We start from the raw sequence: 17,555 nt of genomic DNA on the forward strand, positions 1-17,555 counted from the left end.
CAGTTTCTAATATATAATAAAAATATATATCTGCACTACCAGTTTCTAATATATAATAAAAATATATATTTGCACTACCTTATTTATTCTATCAGGAGGCTCATATTGACATAGACTTTCTTCTTCAGGTAAGAACTGAGGAGAAATGTCTCCAAACAAAATTTATGGGGCTCACCCCAACCTTGATTACATGACTCTAGTCCCCCTACATTTTTTTTGTTCCTCCATCGAAGTTCACCTTCAAGGAGGCATTAGACTTGGTAGGTGAGGGCTGTCATGATGGCAGACTTGTTTTTTTTTAACATGATGGCATATGTCCATGCCTTTAACAGTTTGAGTAGCACACTGCCTAAGCAGGGCCTACAATAATGCAGCTGAGTGCAGGCCTCTAGTTACTTGACCCAGCAACAGTGCCTACATACTGTGCTTCTAGTCACCTGGCCCAGCTACAGTGCCTACACACTGCTTAGTAAGCAGCTGTCCTAACCTCTGACCTTTCTGGTCAACTGCTATGAGCTAGCAACTATCTGCCAACACATGGCACTCATTCTATGAGGCCTTGATGTAACCTACTAAGACAGGTATGCTGCACTGATTGCAGACTACTATCTCTACCAAGACAGCTGTTCTGAAAGCCACGTCCAGCTAATCAAACCTAAATTATCAGGGGGCTCAAATCAGGGATTTACTTGTCTGTACTATGGAGCCAGCCTGTCTCCAAGCAACTCTGGTAACAACTTCAATCATAAAAAAGTCACAAATGCACACAGTGTTTTAGTCCTTACAGATATGAAAAACGTATACATAACATTCCAGTCAGTAAAAGAAAAAAATAGTAACATGCAATGACAGTAACAGTTAAATCACATAAGGCTATTGCAACTACACAGTCTGTATGGCTTCCAGAAAAGACCAACTCCCCTGTGAGCAATACACAAAAAAGAGCAAAAACTCAGGAAAACTAACAGCATTCCGCAACATAAAAATATAACAAACAAGCATTTTTTCCCCACAATGTATATACATACACACACACACGGGTCTAACTCACTAGGCTGACACACCACTGTGTCAACAACAAGAAAGTGGACTCCAAAAGGACAACACTGGAAACTCGTGACACTAAACTACACACGTGCAAGTAAAATCCTTGCTGCATGCAACCAATATAAAATAAACAATCTTTTTTTTAAGGGGGGCAAGCCCCCTGCAATCCCCACACCCCTGCTAACTATATATACTAACTCCAAGACAGCACAATCCCTGGGGAAAGGGAATATTCTCTCCCCTAGGGATTGCTGAATTAGTGCAACTGTCGATGTTCTGCATATGTCAACCTTTTGTTTTTGGCTTTCTTTTTGTTAACATTCTGGTGTGTCTACCTAGTGAGGTTTATATTATATATATATATATATATATATATATATATATATATATATATATACACACACACACACACACACACATATATATATATATATATATATATATATATATATATTTAAACGTCTATATAAATATATAAATATATATAGACCTCCAACGAAAAGTGCGCGGTACTTAAATAGGTGCTCGGAATCCAATGTACATCCAATACACATGCCAAAACCATCCAGCACTCGAAATAAAAATTAAACAGCCATGGTGGAAAGAAGTTTATTCGGCTCGCCTGCCCAACACAAACACAGACAGGTATCCGGTTTCGCTCCAGGCGTCATCAGTGTGTTACATCATCGGGCGAAGCCCAGATTTAAATACTTGATGCAGACATTCTGATTACAAAATTTAAAGAGGTACACACATTTACAGTGAATCCCTACCCATTGATACCAAAATACAAAAAATAAATAATGCATTTTGTTCATTAACATTAATGAACATTCACATTATTAGGAACTTATAATGTTACCAATATAAACAACATTTGTTATGATACCATAACCAAAATACCAATAATGATAAATACCACCACCAACAATACAACTAAACTAATACCTTATCACATAAGGCTAAAACAATAACTTTTGATGTACTATAGTACCAAATATATTGTAGCTACCCATCTGTAGTATGTTCACATTTATGTAACCTACCAAATTATGCTGTCAGCATATTCGGTATAGGTTTCACCATTACAATATTTCATAGATATCAGTTGGATATAGCCAATATAAATCTCAATGTTATTGGACTACTTATATACACTTATAATACCAAAGGTGACTATATTATCTACTTATTTTACCAATGGTCATTCAAACCAGGTTTGAATAATGCCCCCAAATTCACTATCCACCTGCGTTCTTTCCGAGTAAGTATACGATGTTTAATTATTTCATTTGTTTCATGCGTTAATACCATGTCCAAACCTATGAAAACAAAATGCGCTGTAGTATGAATCATTTTATGTTTGTATAGAGCACTGCGTGATCCCACATAAAAAGCCCCGCACTGGCAAACTGCTATATAAACCACCCATGAACTACTACATGTAATAAGATATTTAATATCAAACACCTTCTTTGCGTTAACAGATGTAAAAGATTTTGTTTTAGCCATCAATTTACAATATTTACATGTTCCACAATATGTACTGCTGTGATTTTATGGTGTTTGTTATACATTACAGCTACGGTTGGGCTAGAAGTGGCGAGTACAATACAGAACCTGCATTGATATGGCGACAGGTACGGATTTTCAGACATATTTAGAAAATATAGTGGCAGAAAGATGATTGTGCTTTTTTTTTTTTTACTGTGGTGCACACAGAACAGGACAATTTACAAAATGTACCTGGGGCAGGACAAACTGATTTATCGGAAATGTTTAGGCAACTAACTGAGTCATCTAAAAAAGTACGTTCATATGTTTGGCAATGTAAGCTTCTTAAAGCATATTTAGCAGCTAAAATAATTCTGAGAGGACTTAGAGTGTATGTGGAGCCAGGACTGGGTAGCGATGATGGGGAATTCATACAAAAATGGAGGGCTGTACAGACAACGGCCTCAAATATGTTTCTGCAGTTGCTTGTGGAACATTATGAGAAACAGCTACCAGAACTTTTGGTTAAACTTGAACAATGTTATGAACGTACTAAATGTCATGCTACTGCCTCAAATTATCAGAATCTATATACACAATTTGTTATGGATACTGAAAAATATGACAAGGAACTTTGTAAGAGGAAAATGAACAAATATCAAAGAGATGTTAATGATTTTATGACGGCCATGGTCTATACGTGGAAGAAGCATAAACGTGGGGTAAGGTTTTCTGATCAAAAACAAGTCCCCAGGCCTAAAAGGAAGAGAGTAAAATCAATCTTGAGAAGGCCAGATATATCATCTAGCGCATCTGAACTTTCCTCTAGTGTCTCCAATACAGATACCGAACCAGAAGCAAGTGAGGTGCCAGATACTTTTTCACCTGCCTCTAAGAGATACAAGAGCCCTTTAGGAGGGCAGGTCGTAAACATCGTAGAAGAGACCATATCCAAGATGTTTCAAGACAACCTGCAACAACAACAGACCTTTTTTCAACTAACACAAATCATGAGGTTAATGACATTAACAACTTGGTCATTAACTTAACTGAATTTGCTTTTTCCCCTAGTGAACTCAGTGTGTTAAATAATGGCTTGGGCTTTGTTCCATCTTTTTTTGTGTCTCAATATGATGTTATTAATGATGTTAAGAGTTTTTGTAGAAATCTTAACTTAAAATATTTTTTTGCACAAAAAGAACAGGACCCCAGCAGTGTTCAGCCTAGAGGTTTTCAATTTAAAAAATCTCAATTTATGCCTCCATATCATAGTACCATCAAAACCTTTGAACAATTAGTATTAAAAGACTTGCATCTTAATCAGTCTAATGTTTTTTGTTCAGGGTCTGAAAATTTGACATCTTCAGAAAAAGAAGCACTGAAAGGATTAATAAATAATCAAAATATTGTGATAGTTGGAGCGGATAAGGGAGGAGCAGTTGTGATTTGGGACGGAGCACAATATATACAAGAGGCACATCGGCAGTTGTCTGATACACAGTTTTATTTACCATTGAGTCATGATCCCACATTGGAACATAAAAGTGTTATAGATAAGTTTTTAGAACAAGCTACTGAACAAGGAATTATTACCCCTAATATCAAGGTACAACTGCAAGTTGAACATCCAGTTGCACAATATTTTTACATGGTTCCCAAAATACACAAAAGACTTGATAAACCACCGGGGCGCCCCGTAGTGGCTGGTCGGGGTTCATTGACTGAACCCCTTTCAGAATATCTTGAATATAAATTAAAAAGACTTTTAGAATTAATTACAGCAAGGATTCGAGATACACTAAATAGTTCTTATCTTTGGTGGATGATGTACAAGTCTCAGCTAATGATTATTTGGGGACCCTTGATGTTCAAGGATTCCACATATAGGTGGCATAACAGCGGTTGAATTTTGGATGATGCAGTCAGGCTTATATAGTTAGCAGGAAGGAGAATTTTGAATACATCTACTTAGATTGGTATTGGAACATAATGCTTTTATGTTTCATAAACAGTGGTATTTACAGGTAAAGGGTACAGCAATGGGGGCTACTTTTGCCCCCACCTATGCTGATCTGTTCATGGGGTTTTTAGAAGCGCAACATATATATATATATATATATATATATATATATATATATATTGCCCCGGTTACCATTAAAAAAGAACTTATGTGGCGAAGATACCTGGATGATTGTTGGGTTGTGTGGGGGGGGTGACCAATTGAAGTGGCAGAAATTTGTAGAATATCTAAATTTAAATTTATATGGTATCAGATTCACGGGTGGTATTGATCCACTGCAGGTTGAATATTTGGATGTTAAGGTTTATAAATCCAAAGAAGGATTTTTTGAATACTGATTTGTATAGAAAACCTTTCTCCAAAAATGCATTTTTGCACGCCAGCAGTTGTCATACCCCCACACAATCCACAATATACCAGGATCTCAGTTTCAGAGAGTTAAAAGAATTTGTTCACAGAACAGTATGTATGAGAAACAGGCTCTGGAACTGGAAGATAGGTTCATAACAAGAGGTTATAGAAAGAGTTATGTTAACCATGCACATAAGGTGGCTAGCCAAATGGACAGACCCACATTACTTATGGATAAAGATTAGAATGAAAGGATACAACCAGTTAGATTTATAACTACTTATGGTACTAACACTTTTCGTATTAAAAACATCTTGGCCAGATATTGGCATGTTTTACATTCTTACACTTTTTTTTACCAACCTAGTAGATGAAGTGTGCCATTTTGGATATAGAAAGGGTAAAAGTCTAGGGCAGTATTTCTCTTCCTTTAAAAAGGGTAAGCCTGAAATATTTAAGCCACTTACAAATATAGTGAGTAGTACATATTGTGGAACATGTAAATATTGTAAATTGATGGCTAAAACAAAATCTTTTACATCTGTTAACACAAAGAAGGTGTTTGATATTAAATATCTTATTACATGTAGTAGTTCATGGGTGGTTTATATGGCAGTTTGCCAGTGCGGGGCTTTTTATGTGGGACAAACAGACAACTGATACCAGAGCCATGGCCTCAAGCTAAACGCCAAAAAGTGTATAGTCATCCCCTTTGGCAAAAACAAAGTGCCCACAAATTACCACATAGGTGGTAATCCATTAAGTACAGAAGAAGTAATTAGGGACCTGGGGACCCAAGTTGATAGCAATCTCTCATTTGACAACCACGTGGCCAAAGTGGTTAGAAAAACATTTTATATAGCCCACCTAATCATGAAGGGATTCACATCTAGATTAGGGGAGGTCATCGTGCCTCTACTCATCCCTCATCAGGCCCATACTCGAGTACAATGTCCCTTTTGGGATGTACCTTACCAAACACCTGCAGCAACTGGAAAGATCCCAAAAGTACCTCGCCAAGAGGATCAAAGGGCTCAAACAGATGCCATATGCTGCCCGGTTAAAGAAACTCCAGCTCTACTCAGTGGCATACCGCCTGCTGAGAGGCAACCTGTGCCTGATGTATAAAGCCATGTCCAACCCGGAATTAAGGGACATGCTGCACCTCAAAAAATCCAAACCCCATCGAGCTACACGCTCGAGAGACTTGAACCTCAGCACTGAAATAAATAGGACATGCTGGAGGGATAGATTCATAACCCTTCACTCTGGAATAAAATCCCAGTCCAGGTTAGGCAGAGTCCCTCATTGACTCTCTTCAAGAGGAATCTTGATGAGTGGATGGGAGATCATAGGTTTACCCTGGGTATCACGTCTGTGTCACTGTTAGACAGAGGCACAGTATACTAACCTCGAAAAAGAGCATAGCAAAATTAATTTAAAATGGGTGGCGAAAGCCAAACATACTCTGGCTAGGCTTATAAATGCCCTAGGGCAGATAGCCTAGTATGAACCTATGAACCTATGAACAGACTTCTTGTGTATTTAAGCAGAGAACAGCCCTTCATATAAGTGACAAAGTGTCAGAGATCACGCAGTGCTCTATACAAACATAAAATGATTCATACTACAGCGCATTTTGTTTTCATAGGTTTGGACATGGTATTAACGCATGAAACAAATGAAATAATTAAACATTGTATACTTACTCAGAAAGAACGCAGGTGGATAGTGAATTTGGGGGCATTATTCAAACCTGGTTTGAATGACCATTGGTAAAATAAGTAGATAATATAGTCACCTTTGGTATTATAAGTGTATATAAGTAGTACAATAACATTGAGATTTATATTGGCTATATTCAACTGATATCTATGAAATATTATAATGGTGAAACCTATACCGAATATGCTGACAGCATAATTTGGTAGGTTACATAAATGTGAACATACTACAGATGGGTAGCTACAATAGATTTGGTACTATAGTACATCAAAAGTTATTGTTTTAGCCTTATTTGATAAGGTATTAGTTTAGTTGTATTGTTGGTGGTGGTATTTATATATTTATTTATTTATCATTATTGGTATTTTGGTTACGGTATCATAACAAATCTTGTTTATATTGGTGACATTATAAGTTCCTAATAATGTGAATGTTCATTAATGTTAGTGAACAAGATGCATTATTTATTTTTTGTATTTTGGTATCAATGGGTAGGGATTCACTGTAAATGTGCGTACCTCTTTAAATTTTGTAATCAGAATGCCTGCATCAAGTATTTATATCTGGGCTTCGCCCGATGATGTAACACACTGATGACGCCTTGAGCGAAACCGGATACCGGTCTGTGTTTGTGTTGGGCAGGCGAGCCGAATAAACTTCTTTCCACCATGTCTGTTTAATTTTTATTTCGAGTGCTGGATGGTTTTGGCATGTGTATCGGATATATACACACATATATATATATATATATATATATATATATATATATATATATACACACACACACATAGAGAGGGAGGTATAATTTCATCTGAAACTAAAACTAAATCACAGTTGGATGTGGCAAATCCTGTTCCTCAAGTATTTTATTTCTTGCCTAAGATACAAGAATGCTATTCCTTCACCTGGAATATCTATTGTAGACGGTATTGGCTCACTAACTTTGTTTTCTGAAAGGTTATATGAAACCTCTGTTGAATTTGATACCAGCTTCATTATTAGATTCCACTGCTTTTTTAAACAGCTTGCAGGAGGTTTTGTTGACTGAACTTGATATTTTGTGCACACTACATGATACTTTGTTTTACACAAGCATACCCCATGATGGAAGTCTTTGGGCAGTTCATTATTTTTTTGGAAGCAGCTGAATTATATCCATGCGAGTTTATTTATTTATTTTTAGTTATTTTCAAAGAAGTGTTGACTAAGAATTTTTTTTTTTATTTTACAAAGAATTATCACCAAAGTAAGGGCAACATCATGGGCACAAATTTGGTGCCCATTTATAGTGATATTTTTATGAGCCATGTTGAGATAACTTATATCTGTAACAGCAAGTCTTGTTTGTCTTTCGACTTTTTCCCGGTAAGGAGTCGCCAAAGTGGAACTCCGGTCCGCTAATGATTGGCAGTAGATTTTTTATGAAATGCCGAGGTGCCAGCTCGACACCCAACCTTCAACAAAGGTACGCCCATTTACGCACACATGTCTTTCGAATGCTACCCAACTGCGGGGAGGACATGCAGACTCCACACAGAAGGCACTCCCAAGCCAAGCCGACAATCGAATAGGAGAACCTCTTGTTGTGAGGTAACAATGCTACCGCTGTACTACCAAGTCTAATATGTTTTATAATGGAATAAGGATCTGGACAAGTTTTTGGATGACTGTTGGATGGTGTAGAGGAGAGATCAGTCATTCTTCATCCTGTTGACTTTTTGAACAATAATGAATTCAAAACTGGATTCACAATCTCTTTTAATAAGAAATGTTTTTTTTTTTTTTTTTTTTTTTTTTTGGATTCAAGTGTTTTAAAGGGTCCAATAGAAATAACATAATGACTCCTTTTACTAAACCATTTGCCAAAAAATCTTTTTTACTGGTTTCCAGATGTCATCCAAAGTATATTATTCAAAATATTTCCAAATTTCAGTATTTGGAGAATATGTATGATGTGCAGTTCAGAAGGTGATTTTGAGAGGGAAGCTAATATTATGAATACTAGGTTTTTGCAGAGGGGCTATGATGCTCAGCGTTTAACAGAAGCCCAAAATATGCACATAATTAAATCGATTTACTTATATATAATAAGGTGGACAGATTACTGTGAATGATAGCAGCTTTTTAACGAACTATGGAACCAATACTTTTTTGATTAGGGACATTATTCAGTCACATTGTAATATTATGACAACTGATCATTTTTTGGGCATTTCATCTCTAGAGATGCTTTGTTTGAATGTCATAGAGGTTGGTCCTTATGCCAGATGCAAGTCCCCAACAATGATTTTTGTGGTCCAGCTGTGGATGCAAAGAATTTATCCTTGACAGTTAGTTCTCCTTGATGAAAGTGTGTACACTGTATCAAGGTATGTAAAACTAAGTATTTCACATCCTCGAATACTTCTAGGACACACAAAATTAAATGTCTTATAACACACATTACAAGCTGGATGGTAGGTGTAGTATATGGGTGTGGGACTTTTTATGTGGGGTCAATGACAATTAGTTTTAAAGAAAGACAGCATTGCACCTTGGTGATATTATTTGTCATAGATCATTCAAAGATTCAAAGATACTGTCACTTAGGACTACACATATGTAAACCTAAATAAAATTACGAGTATCATCTCACCATGAGAGTACAGAAGAATCTGGGATACAACAAATACAATATTAAGGCACAACAAGTAAAGGAATTAGAGACTAATGACTGTGCCCCAAGAACATAAGAAAAGAAGCTACCCCCCTATGTAGTCATAAATACTGTACAGAAGCAGCATAACAGGTAGGATTGGTTACTGCACATGAACTGACATTGTCACTCTTTATGTATTATTACATAAAGCAAGTACAGGCACTCGAATGTAAATATATAACTAAGTAAATAAATAAATAAATATTGCATATTATAAACAAGACCCTGTTATCAAGTTAATTTGTGGTGAAGTCACTAGGGCTAGTGTCCGAGTTAATAAGTCTCATCACCGTTGGGTAGAAGCTGTTAATGAATCTGGAGGTCCTACAGTGAATACTGCAGTACCTCCTGCCAGATGACAGTTGAGTAAACCAGATGTGTCCAGGGTGTGAGGAGTCAAGTATTTTGTGGGCTCCTTGCTGTGAATAGCTCTTGGATTGATGGTCGACTGGTGCCCATGATTTTCTCTGCAACTTTCACCACTCTCTGTAGCTTCTTATTTTCAGTTACTGTAAAATTCCCAAACCAAACAGTGAAGTTACAAGTGAGAATGCACTCAATAGTTCCTCTGTAGAAGGTGGAGATAAGAATAAGTGGGAGCTTTTCTCTTTTGAGCCTTCTCAGAAAGTGGAGACGTTGATGGGCCTTTTTGATCAACTGACCAGTATTCACAGTCCAACAAAGATCCTCTGAAATGTGTACTCCTAGAAATTTTGTACTTTTAACACTTTCCACCTCTTCACCATTAATCTTGAGCGGCGAGTGGGCAGTTGACCTTTTCCTGAAGTCAGTGATGACTGTTTTATTGACGTTCAGGTCTAGGTTGTTTCTCACACACCCGTCGATCACAGAGTTGACCTCGTCTCTGTACGCTCTTTCATCCTCTCCTTTGATGAGGTCCATGACCATGGTGTCATCTGCAAACTTGAAGATATGACTGGAGCTGTGTTTTGCAGAACAGTCGTGGGTAAGGATGGTGAACACCAGCGGGCTGGGTACACATCCCTGAGGAACACTAGTGTTGAGAATATTCACCTGAGGTGCTATTTCCTACACATGTCCTCTGCAGTCTGCTGAGCAAGAAGTCTAAGATCAAGTTAACAAAGGTGCTTCTTAATTCCAAGGTTGACTAGCTTATCGATAAGTTGCATCAGAACCACAGTATTAAAAGCAGAACTGAAGTCTATGAACAACAGTCTTGCCAGCGATATGCCATCAGCAGTGGACCTGTTTGCCTGGTAAGCGACCTGCGGAGGATCAAAGGCTGACGGTAGAATGACTGAGTGGTACTGTTTAACAATCATCTCAAAACATTTCATGACATTAGAAGTTAAAGGAACTGGTTTGCAGTCATTCAGGTGAGAGGGATTGACTTTTTTGGGAAGAGGGATGATATTTGTTACCTTGAAGCAAGAGGGTACTTTTTCTAGAGCAAGGGAGGTGTTGAAAATATCTGTTATAACTGAATCTGCACACCCTTTTAGTACTTTGCCCAGTATATTGTCTGGGCCAGCAGCCTTCCTGGGGTTCACTTTCTTTGGCTGACCTCACACTTCTTCAGAATTAACACTGAGCACCTCCCTCATTCTGGTCAGAGAATAACCTAGTTGCAGGCAAGTTATTTTTCTGTTCGACTCTACCAAAGGAGGAGTTCAGTACAACCAGGAACTCAATGTCTTCACACTGATCTGCCCTGGTTTTATAATCGGTGATCTGCTGTATCACTTGCCAAAGACTCCTAGTATCCCTCACAACCTCAAAGCGGCTCTGTACCTTCATTCCATACTCCCTATTAGCCTCTTTAATGCCTCTTTTTAGATTTGCTCTGGCTTCGCTTAGACCTTCCTTGTCTTTTGACCTGAATGATGCATTCCTTGCCTTCAGGAGTTCATAGACTTTACTAGTGAGCCAAGGCTTTCGGTTTGGTCTAACTGTGATAATTTCGGTGATAGAAAAGTCAACAACACACTTTGAGATGTATACCATTACTGCTTCTGTGTAGTTATCTATGTTTACTTGTTGGTCTGATGTGGCTGCCCCTCTGAATACATCCCAACAGGTATCTTCAAAACAGTCCTGGAGACATTCCACTGCCCCCTCGTGCCAAACCCTGGACTGCTTCACCATGGGCTTTTCTCTGATCAGAACAGGTTTGTAGGCTGGTAGAAACATGATGGAAAGGTGATTGTAGATTCCTATATTAGGTTGTACTGTCTTGTATGCTCCTTTTATGTTCATGTATGTCCTGTCCAAAATACTTGCACCTCTTGTGGGAAAGTCTATATATTGATAATAGTGTGGTAACACCACTCTCAGATCAGCTTGACTGAAGTCACCTGCTACCAAGTGTACAAATTCTGAGTTTTTACTCTGTAGCTCACAGAGTTGTGTAGTTTGTTCAGGGCTTCAATGTTATTAGCACTGGGTTGAATGTACACCACTGTTGCACAGACTCCATTAAACTCCCTGATTACGTAAAAACGTCTACTTTTTAGGGACAGGAAATCTAGATTATTAGAGCAATGTGTATGCACAATCTCACACTTCTTACACCATCTTTCATTAATGCAGATGCAAACTCCACCTCCCTTGGCTCTTCCACACAAAGCTTAGCATCTGTCTGCATGAAAGAAAACCCCTCTACGTTAACAGCACTATCACTGATCTTGCTAAGCAGCCATGTCTCAGTAAATGTTAATAAACAGGTATGTCTCTCCTTGTTTTTTCTGGAGAGTTCCAGCCTTAAAAAGTGCAGCTTGTTGTTCAGTGAGCACACATTAGCTAGCAGTATGGATGGCAGTGCAGGCCTGTGAGGATAAATCTTCAGCTTAGCAGCAACCCCAGCTCTGCAACCTCTTTTCCTGCTTCTCTGACATCTTTTCCTCTTATACTTTGTCCAGAGTGTTCCAGAACCTTCTTCCTGTTGTTTCAGACACTTGAGAGCATGCTGGGTTAAAAATACAAAGATCTAGGACTTCTGACAGTGAAGTAAACCCCAAATACTCTGCAAACTGCAGTGACTCCAACCAGTAACAAAGCAATGAAAGCCGCTTGATTTCTAGTAAGTTCTGTCTGCTGTAAGTTACTGTACCTTCATTTAAAAGCCCAGAAAGTGATTTTCTTGGTGCTTTAAGTGAAAAAGAAGACAGAGACTGAGCACTTCTCTCTGACGAGCCGACACAGCCACAGCCTCCTGGGGCGCTGGCTTTTTTATTTTAATTTTTTTTGAAGTGCATTAGAAGCATGAAGTGCATTTTATAAACATACCATCATACATCACCCTGCTATTTTTTTCCTTTATAAAAACTGATAAAGCAATGTGTAATATACCTCTTGGTAAGAAGATGGACACATTAAATAAAAAAGAACAGATGTTGATTATCAAATTAGGGGATTTATTTCCACCAGCCTGAATGAACATTTATGATGTTTAAACTTCATTTTTTTGTATTTATATATGTGAGCTACTAGTTTGGCAGGTTAGAATTGTACTGTCTTATGATTCTTACATGGATTAGAGTCACTATTTCTTTATATAGGTAAAAATAATACATTTTAAGATGATTTCATAAAATATATACGTTTATGTAATGTGTTTTACCAACTGTATTTGACTGATATACAAATATCTTTACATATTTGATATACTTTTTTGTTTACTCATGTTTCTTGAAGTCATGTGGTGATGATCTCTGTTATTTATTGGCAGTTTGTTTCTTATGCCTCTGTACATTGAAAAAGCCATAACTAGTGAAACCCTGGTTTGTAGTAAACTGCTGAAATGTAGTGGTGTTCAATTAAAATTGAATTTATTCCTTTGATTCTGTACTTGTCTATATATAATAGCCCCCCCCACAGATGCATACACATGTGTATATATACATATACACACACACACACACACACATTTGTGTGTGTTGATGTGTGCACATACACACACACATATATATATATATATATATATATATATATATATATATATACATATATATATATATATATATATATATGGGTCCCCTTGACTTCATCGACACGCCGAAACACTGACGCTAAGAAGACCAACTCGAGAAGACCGACGAGACAGATAATCGACAAGGTGAAATCTCGACAGCTGAAACACCGACATGGGCAACGTGTGAGCGCGAGTCGGTAAGTGTGCGATTGTGAGGGATTTAGCGTTAGGGAGCGGACAGATAATTGTGTGATAGTGAGGGATTTAGCATTAGGGAGCGGACAGGCAAGTGTGAGGTAGTGTGGGATTTAGGGTTAGGGCGCGGGAAAGGTGAGTGTGTGGTAGTGTCGGATTTAGGGTGCGGGTAAGGTAAGTGTGCGACAGTGACGGACTTTAGGTGTAGTGGCGGGTTAAGCGAGTTAGGGTTAGGGTGCGGGTAGGGTAAGTGTGCAATAGTGACGGAATGTAGGTTTAGTGGCGGGTTAAGTGGGTTAGGGTGTGGGTAGGGTAAGTGTGCGGTAGTGTCGGACCTTAGGGTTTGGGTTAGGGTTAGTGCATGTATAGTTGTGTGTAATATGTAGTTTACGTTTTGTGTGTCGGTGTTTTGGGTGTCCGTGTTGTGATAGGGATCCATATATATATATATATATATATATATATATATATATATATATATATATATATATATTCACACACACACACACACACACACATATATATATATATATATATATATATATATATATATACACACACAAACACAGATATATAAGTATATACACATACACACACACACACGTGTGTGTGTGTGTGTGTGTGTGTGTGTGTGTGTGTGTGTGTGTGTGTGTGTGTGTGTGTGTGTGAATATATTCTAACTCTGAGATTGCACCATCACAAGGAAACTAGAAACTAGCAAGTAGGCATTGCAGGGAAAAGCACACCACATGCAACTCTCTGCCCATTAATGAAAGGAAGGCTGAGAGTATGGACAGTTCTAAAGGATCTATGGACAAATACTTCTGAGAAATATACAATCCTGATTTTAATGGTACAAACTCCTAGATAGGTATTTTGGGCTTTGAGCTTGCTTGTGTAAACGTATAAATTTAACACAGAACATCACTAGTGTTTCAAGAACAAGCCTGATTCCAGTTTGTATAACTAATAGAAACAAAAGTTGCAGAAAATGGTACAAGAAAAGCAATAAAAACGGGTCTATATTAGATAATCAAAAAGTAAATTACTCAATCGGCACTTAGATCAAAAATGCTGTTCATCGAATTCGCTCTGGTGGGAGGCTGCACCCCCCACACCTGCCACTCATTATATGTACCAACTCCGAGATTGGACTTTGGTAAGGAAAGGGCAAATTTTCCATTCTTCACTGTACCTCTATCTCACTATGAACAGTTCGATGAACGGGCATTTTCGATGCAAGTGCCATTCGATGAACTGAACTTTCAATTATCTAACAGGGACCCATAAAAACATAATACTGTTCTAAGTAGCTGAACAATCCTTTTAGTAAATAATGTACAGTCAGAGAAAAAAAGTCACAGTACAACTAATTTTGTGAGGTCTTTCAAAAAACAATGAGATGTAGCACGTGTAGTAATCACAAGTGAAACCATAAGCAGGGCAACTAGCTTGTGGAGTTCACCAAGGCATTAGCAAGTTTTCTGTTTGCATTATATTCTGCTAGGCCAAGTCTCTGCAGGAGTCCAGGGTAAGGCTTCTGCAGTAACATCAGCTCAGGCCTCTGAAGTGGGTTTAAGTTTTGATCTTAAGATAGTCACTCAGTCTACTGGCAAAGACTGGACAACTGATGTCCTCAACCTTTGCGATACTGGTACCTGGTTTGCCAACTCAGCAGCTCACCTATAACATTCATCTTGCTCTTAAGTGATCATACAGCAGACTAGAGTACATAACATATAGTAAAGGAAGTAGTGGGGTAACCCCCCCCCAACCCTTTTTGATATACTATCAACTTCTAAGCAAGTAGGTAGAGTCAGTTAATTTATTAGGTGCCTTTAGGATCAGTAAGATGGGTCAGTTATGTTACAAAGAAGACACCGCTGTCAGTTATACCGTTTTTGGTACTTGTGTAACCTTTGTAACTGCAATATCAGTAAGCAAGTGTCATGCTTGATCTCACAATGACCCTGTTGCCGGTTTCATTACTTCGAGTACTTACAGCACTTTTGAATAGCCATTAATGCAGTATTTGTAAAGAACACTACTCAATACCAGGCCATCCCATACAGCTAGCAAGCATGTAGGATGTAGTACTTCAATGCATGTTGTAGTTTTGGTGAGGTTTTATTACTCGGTTGTTGGGCCCAGGTTCAGTAAGTCTTACAGCAACGTACAGTAGTAGCAAAACAGAAAATCCTCAAAACATTTGAAATGATCTTAAAGAAGTTTTCTGAAAACATTAACTTTGTACTACTCCACATCAAAACAGTAAAAGTCCATTACTTTAAAATACCAGAACATTATTAAAAGCTCTTACATGAGACACATAGCAGTAATGTTAAAGTAGAAAAAAGGCATCAGCCACATTGTGAGTTCAATAACACCACACCTTGCTTATTTGAAATGGAGCTGTAATAAACCTGGTTTCAAATTAAATGCTAAGCTATATGTATTTGTCTGAACTAGTAAAACATATATACATCAATTAAACTTACTTTACAAGTGTGAATAACAGACTATCCATCTTAAAAAAGCATAGCATAGATAGTAAAGGCTGCTAGCATACTAACATTCTACACCTACGGGCTTCTCTCCTTTTCCTATCAAGTACCTAGCCAGTGTAAAACGCTACACTGTCACAGTGAAAATGCCGTCTTGAAGACTGTTTTCATAGATGCCTAAAGACATGACCTTTTTAATATTCCAATATAACTACTCTCTAACTTTGTAATTTACTTCATTAAGTACTCTTTTTAGCTACTTTACGGTACTGTTGTTTGTCATACTCATTTTGTCACACCGTGTCTAGGCTTGGGACCATGTATAACATCTGACTTGTGGAAATGGCTACAAGAACTCGAACACTGATGAATGAGCAAATTAAGTACAAAAAATAAGAAGTCAACTACTGCCAGTTGTATCTGTCACTCTAAAACAAGGTTATGTGGGTCCTTAGTTCCCAGTGTTGTATTAGCAACGTAAAAGTGAAAAAAAAAAGCCAACAACAGCAAGATGTAAAATGGTGCCAATATTACAGTGATTGTGCATATGATAAAGTCGACTATTTGTCAAATGCTCTTGTAATATATGTCTATATCTGAAGAACTACCTACCTGTTTTCCGTAATGGAAACTGCCCTCCTTCGGTGTCTGCCACATTTGTAGCAGCTGGTTGAACAGGTGGGGAATGAACTGCCAACGGTGGGCATTCAGTATCTGGACGAGGTGCAAGCACTCTAAAGAGTACAAAAGGAGGTGGATTTTAGTATGTTAGTGAGTAAGACAAATATGCAGCCTTACTTTACCCGTCAATGTCATCAGCAAGCTTTGTGGATTAAAAAGACAGTATTTGTATGGGTGCATGACTGCATACTTCAAAATCTTATATGAAACTTAACACAGTCGCATTAAAGTGTTAACAAGCAACTTTTTTTAAACACTCTATATTTAAACAGCTCTTTACCCTCATTTTGATCAAACAGTACACCTTCCAGTTTTGTCAGTAGCTATTTTTAACATTTATATTTAAAAAATATCTGCTCCAGCAATTATTTGTTATTTTTATTTCCCTGGTTACACATTTTATTACTACAACAATACATTTCAATCTACTAACATTGACTCAGCCTGCGCAAACGAACACAATATTTCTCTTTCTTGCAAGTCACCCTGAATCTAAAACTCCTTTTCAAGTTCCTTCATTTAGAAGTCCAGCCTAGCCTAGTCTTATCTTTTCGCCTAATTGTTTCCCAATGTACTTATATTAAGAATGCAATTAAGCACACCACCCTTCTCTGGTTTCCTTTTATGAAATGGCATTCCATACTACATACATGCATACATACATACATACATACAGTGATCTCTCTTACTGCATTAAGTTGAGACGTTATATGACATGACAATTACTTTTGACTGTATTAAGTTATGCTCTCAATCTACAAAGTGCATAATCTATGACTGACTAGCTCTTTTTCCATAAAACTGTTATGTATATTGATATTTTTATTTGTAGTTATACTGGAGCTTTTCTCCTCAAGTCTCCACTGAAAATGGACAAACTGGTAGGAC

At 37.6% G+C, this 17,555-nt stretch overlaps 1 protein-coding gene across 2 annotated transcripts in view; it reads right to left on the bottom strand.

Annotated features, from left to right (window-relative positions):
• Positions 1-17,555, bottom strand: part of HDAC7 (histone deacetylase 7) — a 1,116,899-nt gene that overhangs the window by 272,815 nt on the left and 826,529 nt on the right. For both annotated transcript variants that reach the window (XM_044083872.1, XM_044083871.1), the window contains exon 5: positions 16,599-16,720. In XM_044083872.1, the coding sequence (XP_043939807.1) occupies positions 16,599-16,720 (122 nt within the window). The remainder of the gene's footprint in view (positions 1-16,598; positions 16,721-17,555) is intronic.

Source organism: Protopterus annectens, chromosome 9.part0, assembly GCF_019279795.1.
Source record: "Protopterus annectens isolate FY-2018-M chromosome 9.part0, PAN1.0, whole genome shotgun sequence".
Classification (NCBI taxonomy): Eukaryota; Metazoa; Chordata; order Ceratodontiformes; family Protopteridae; genus Protopterus; species Protopterus annectens.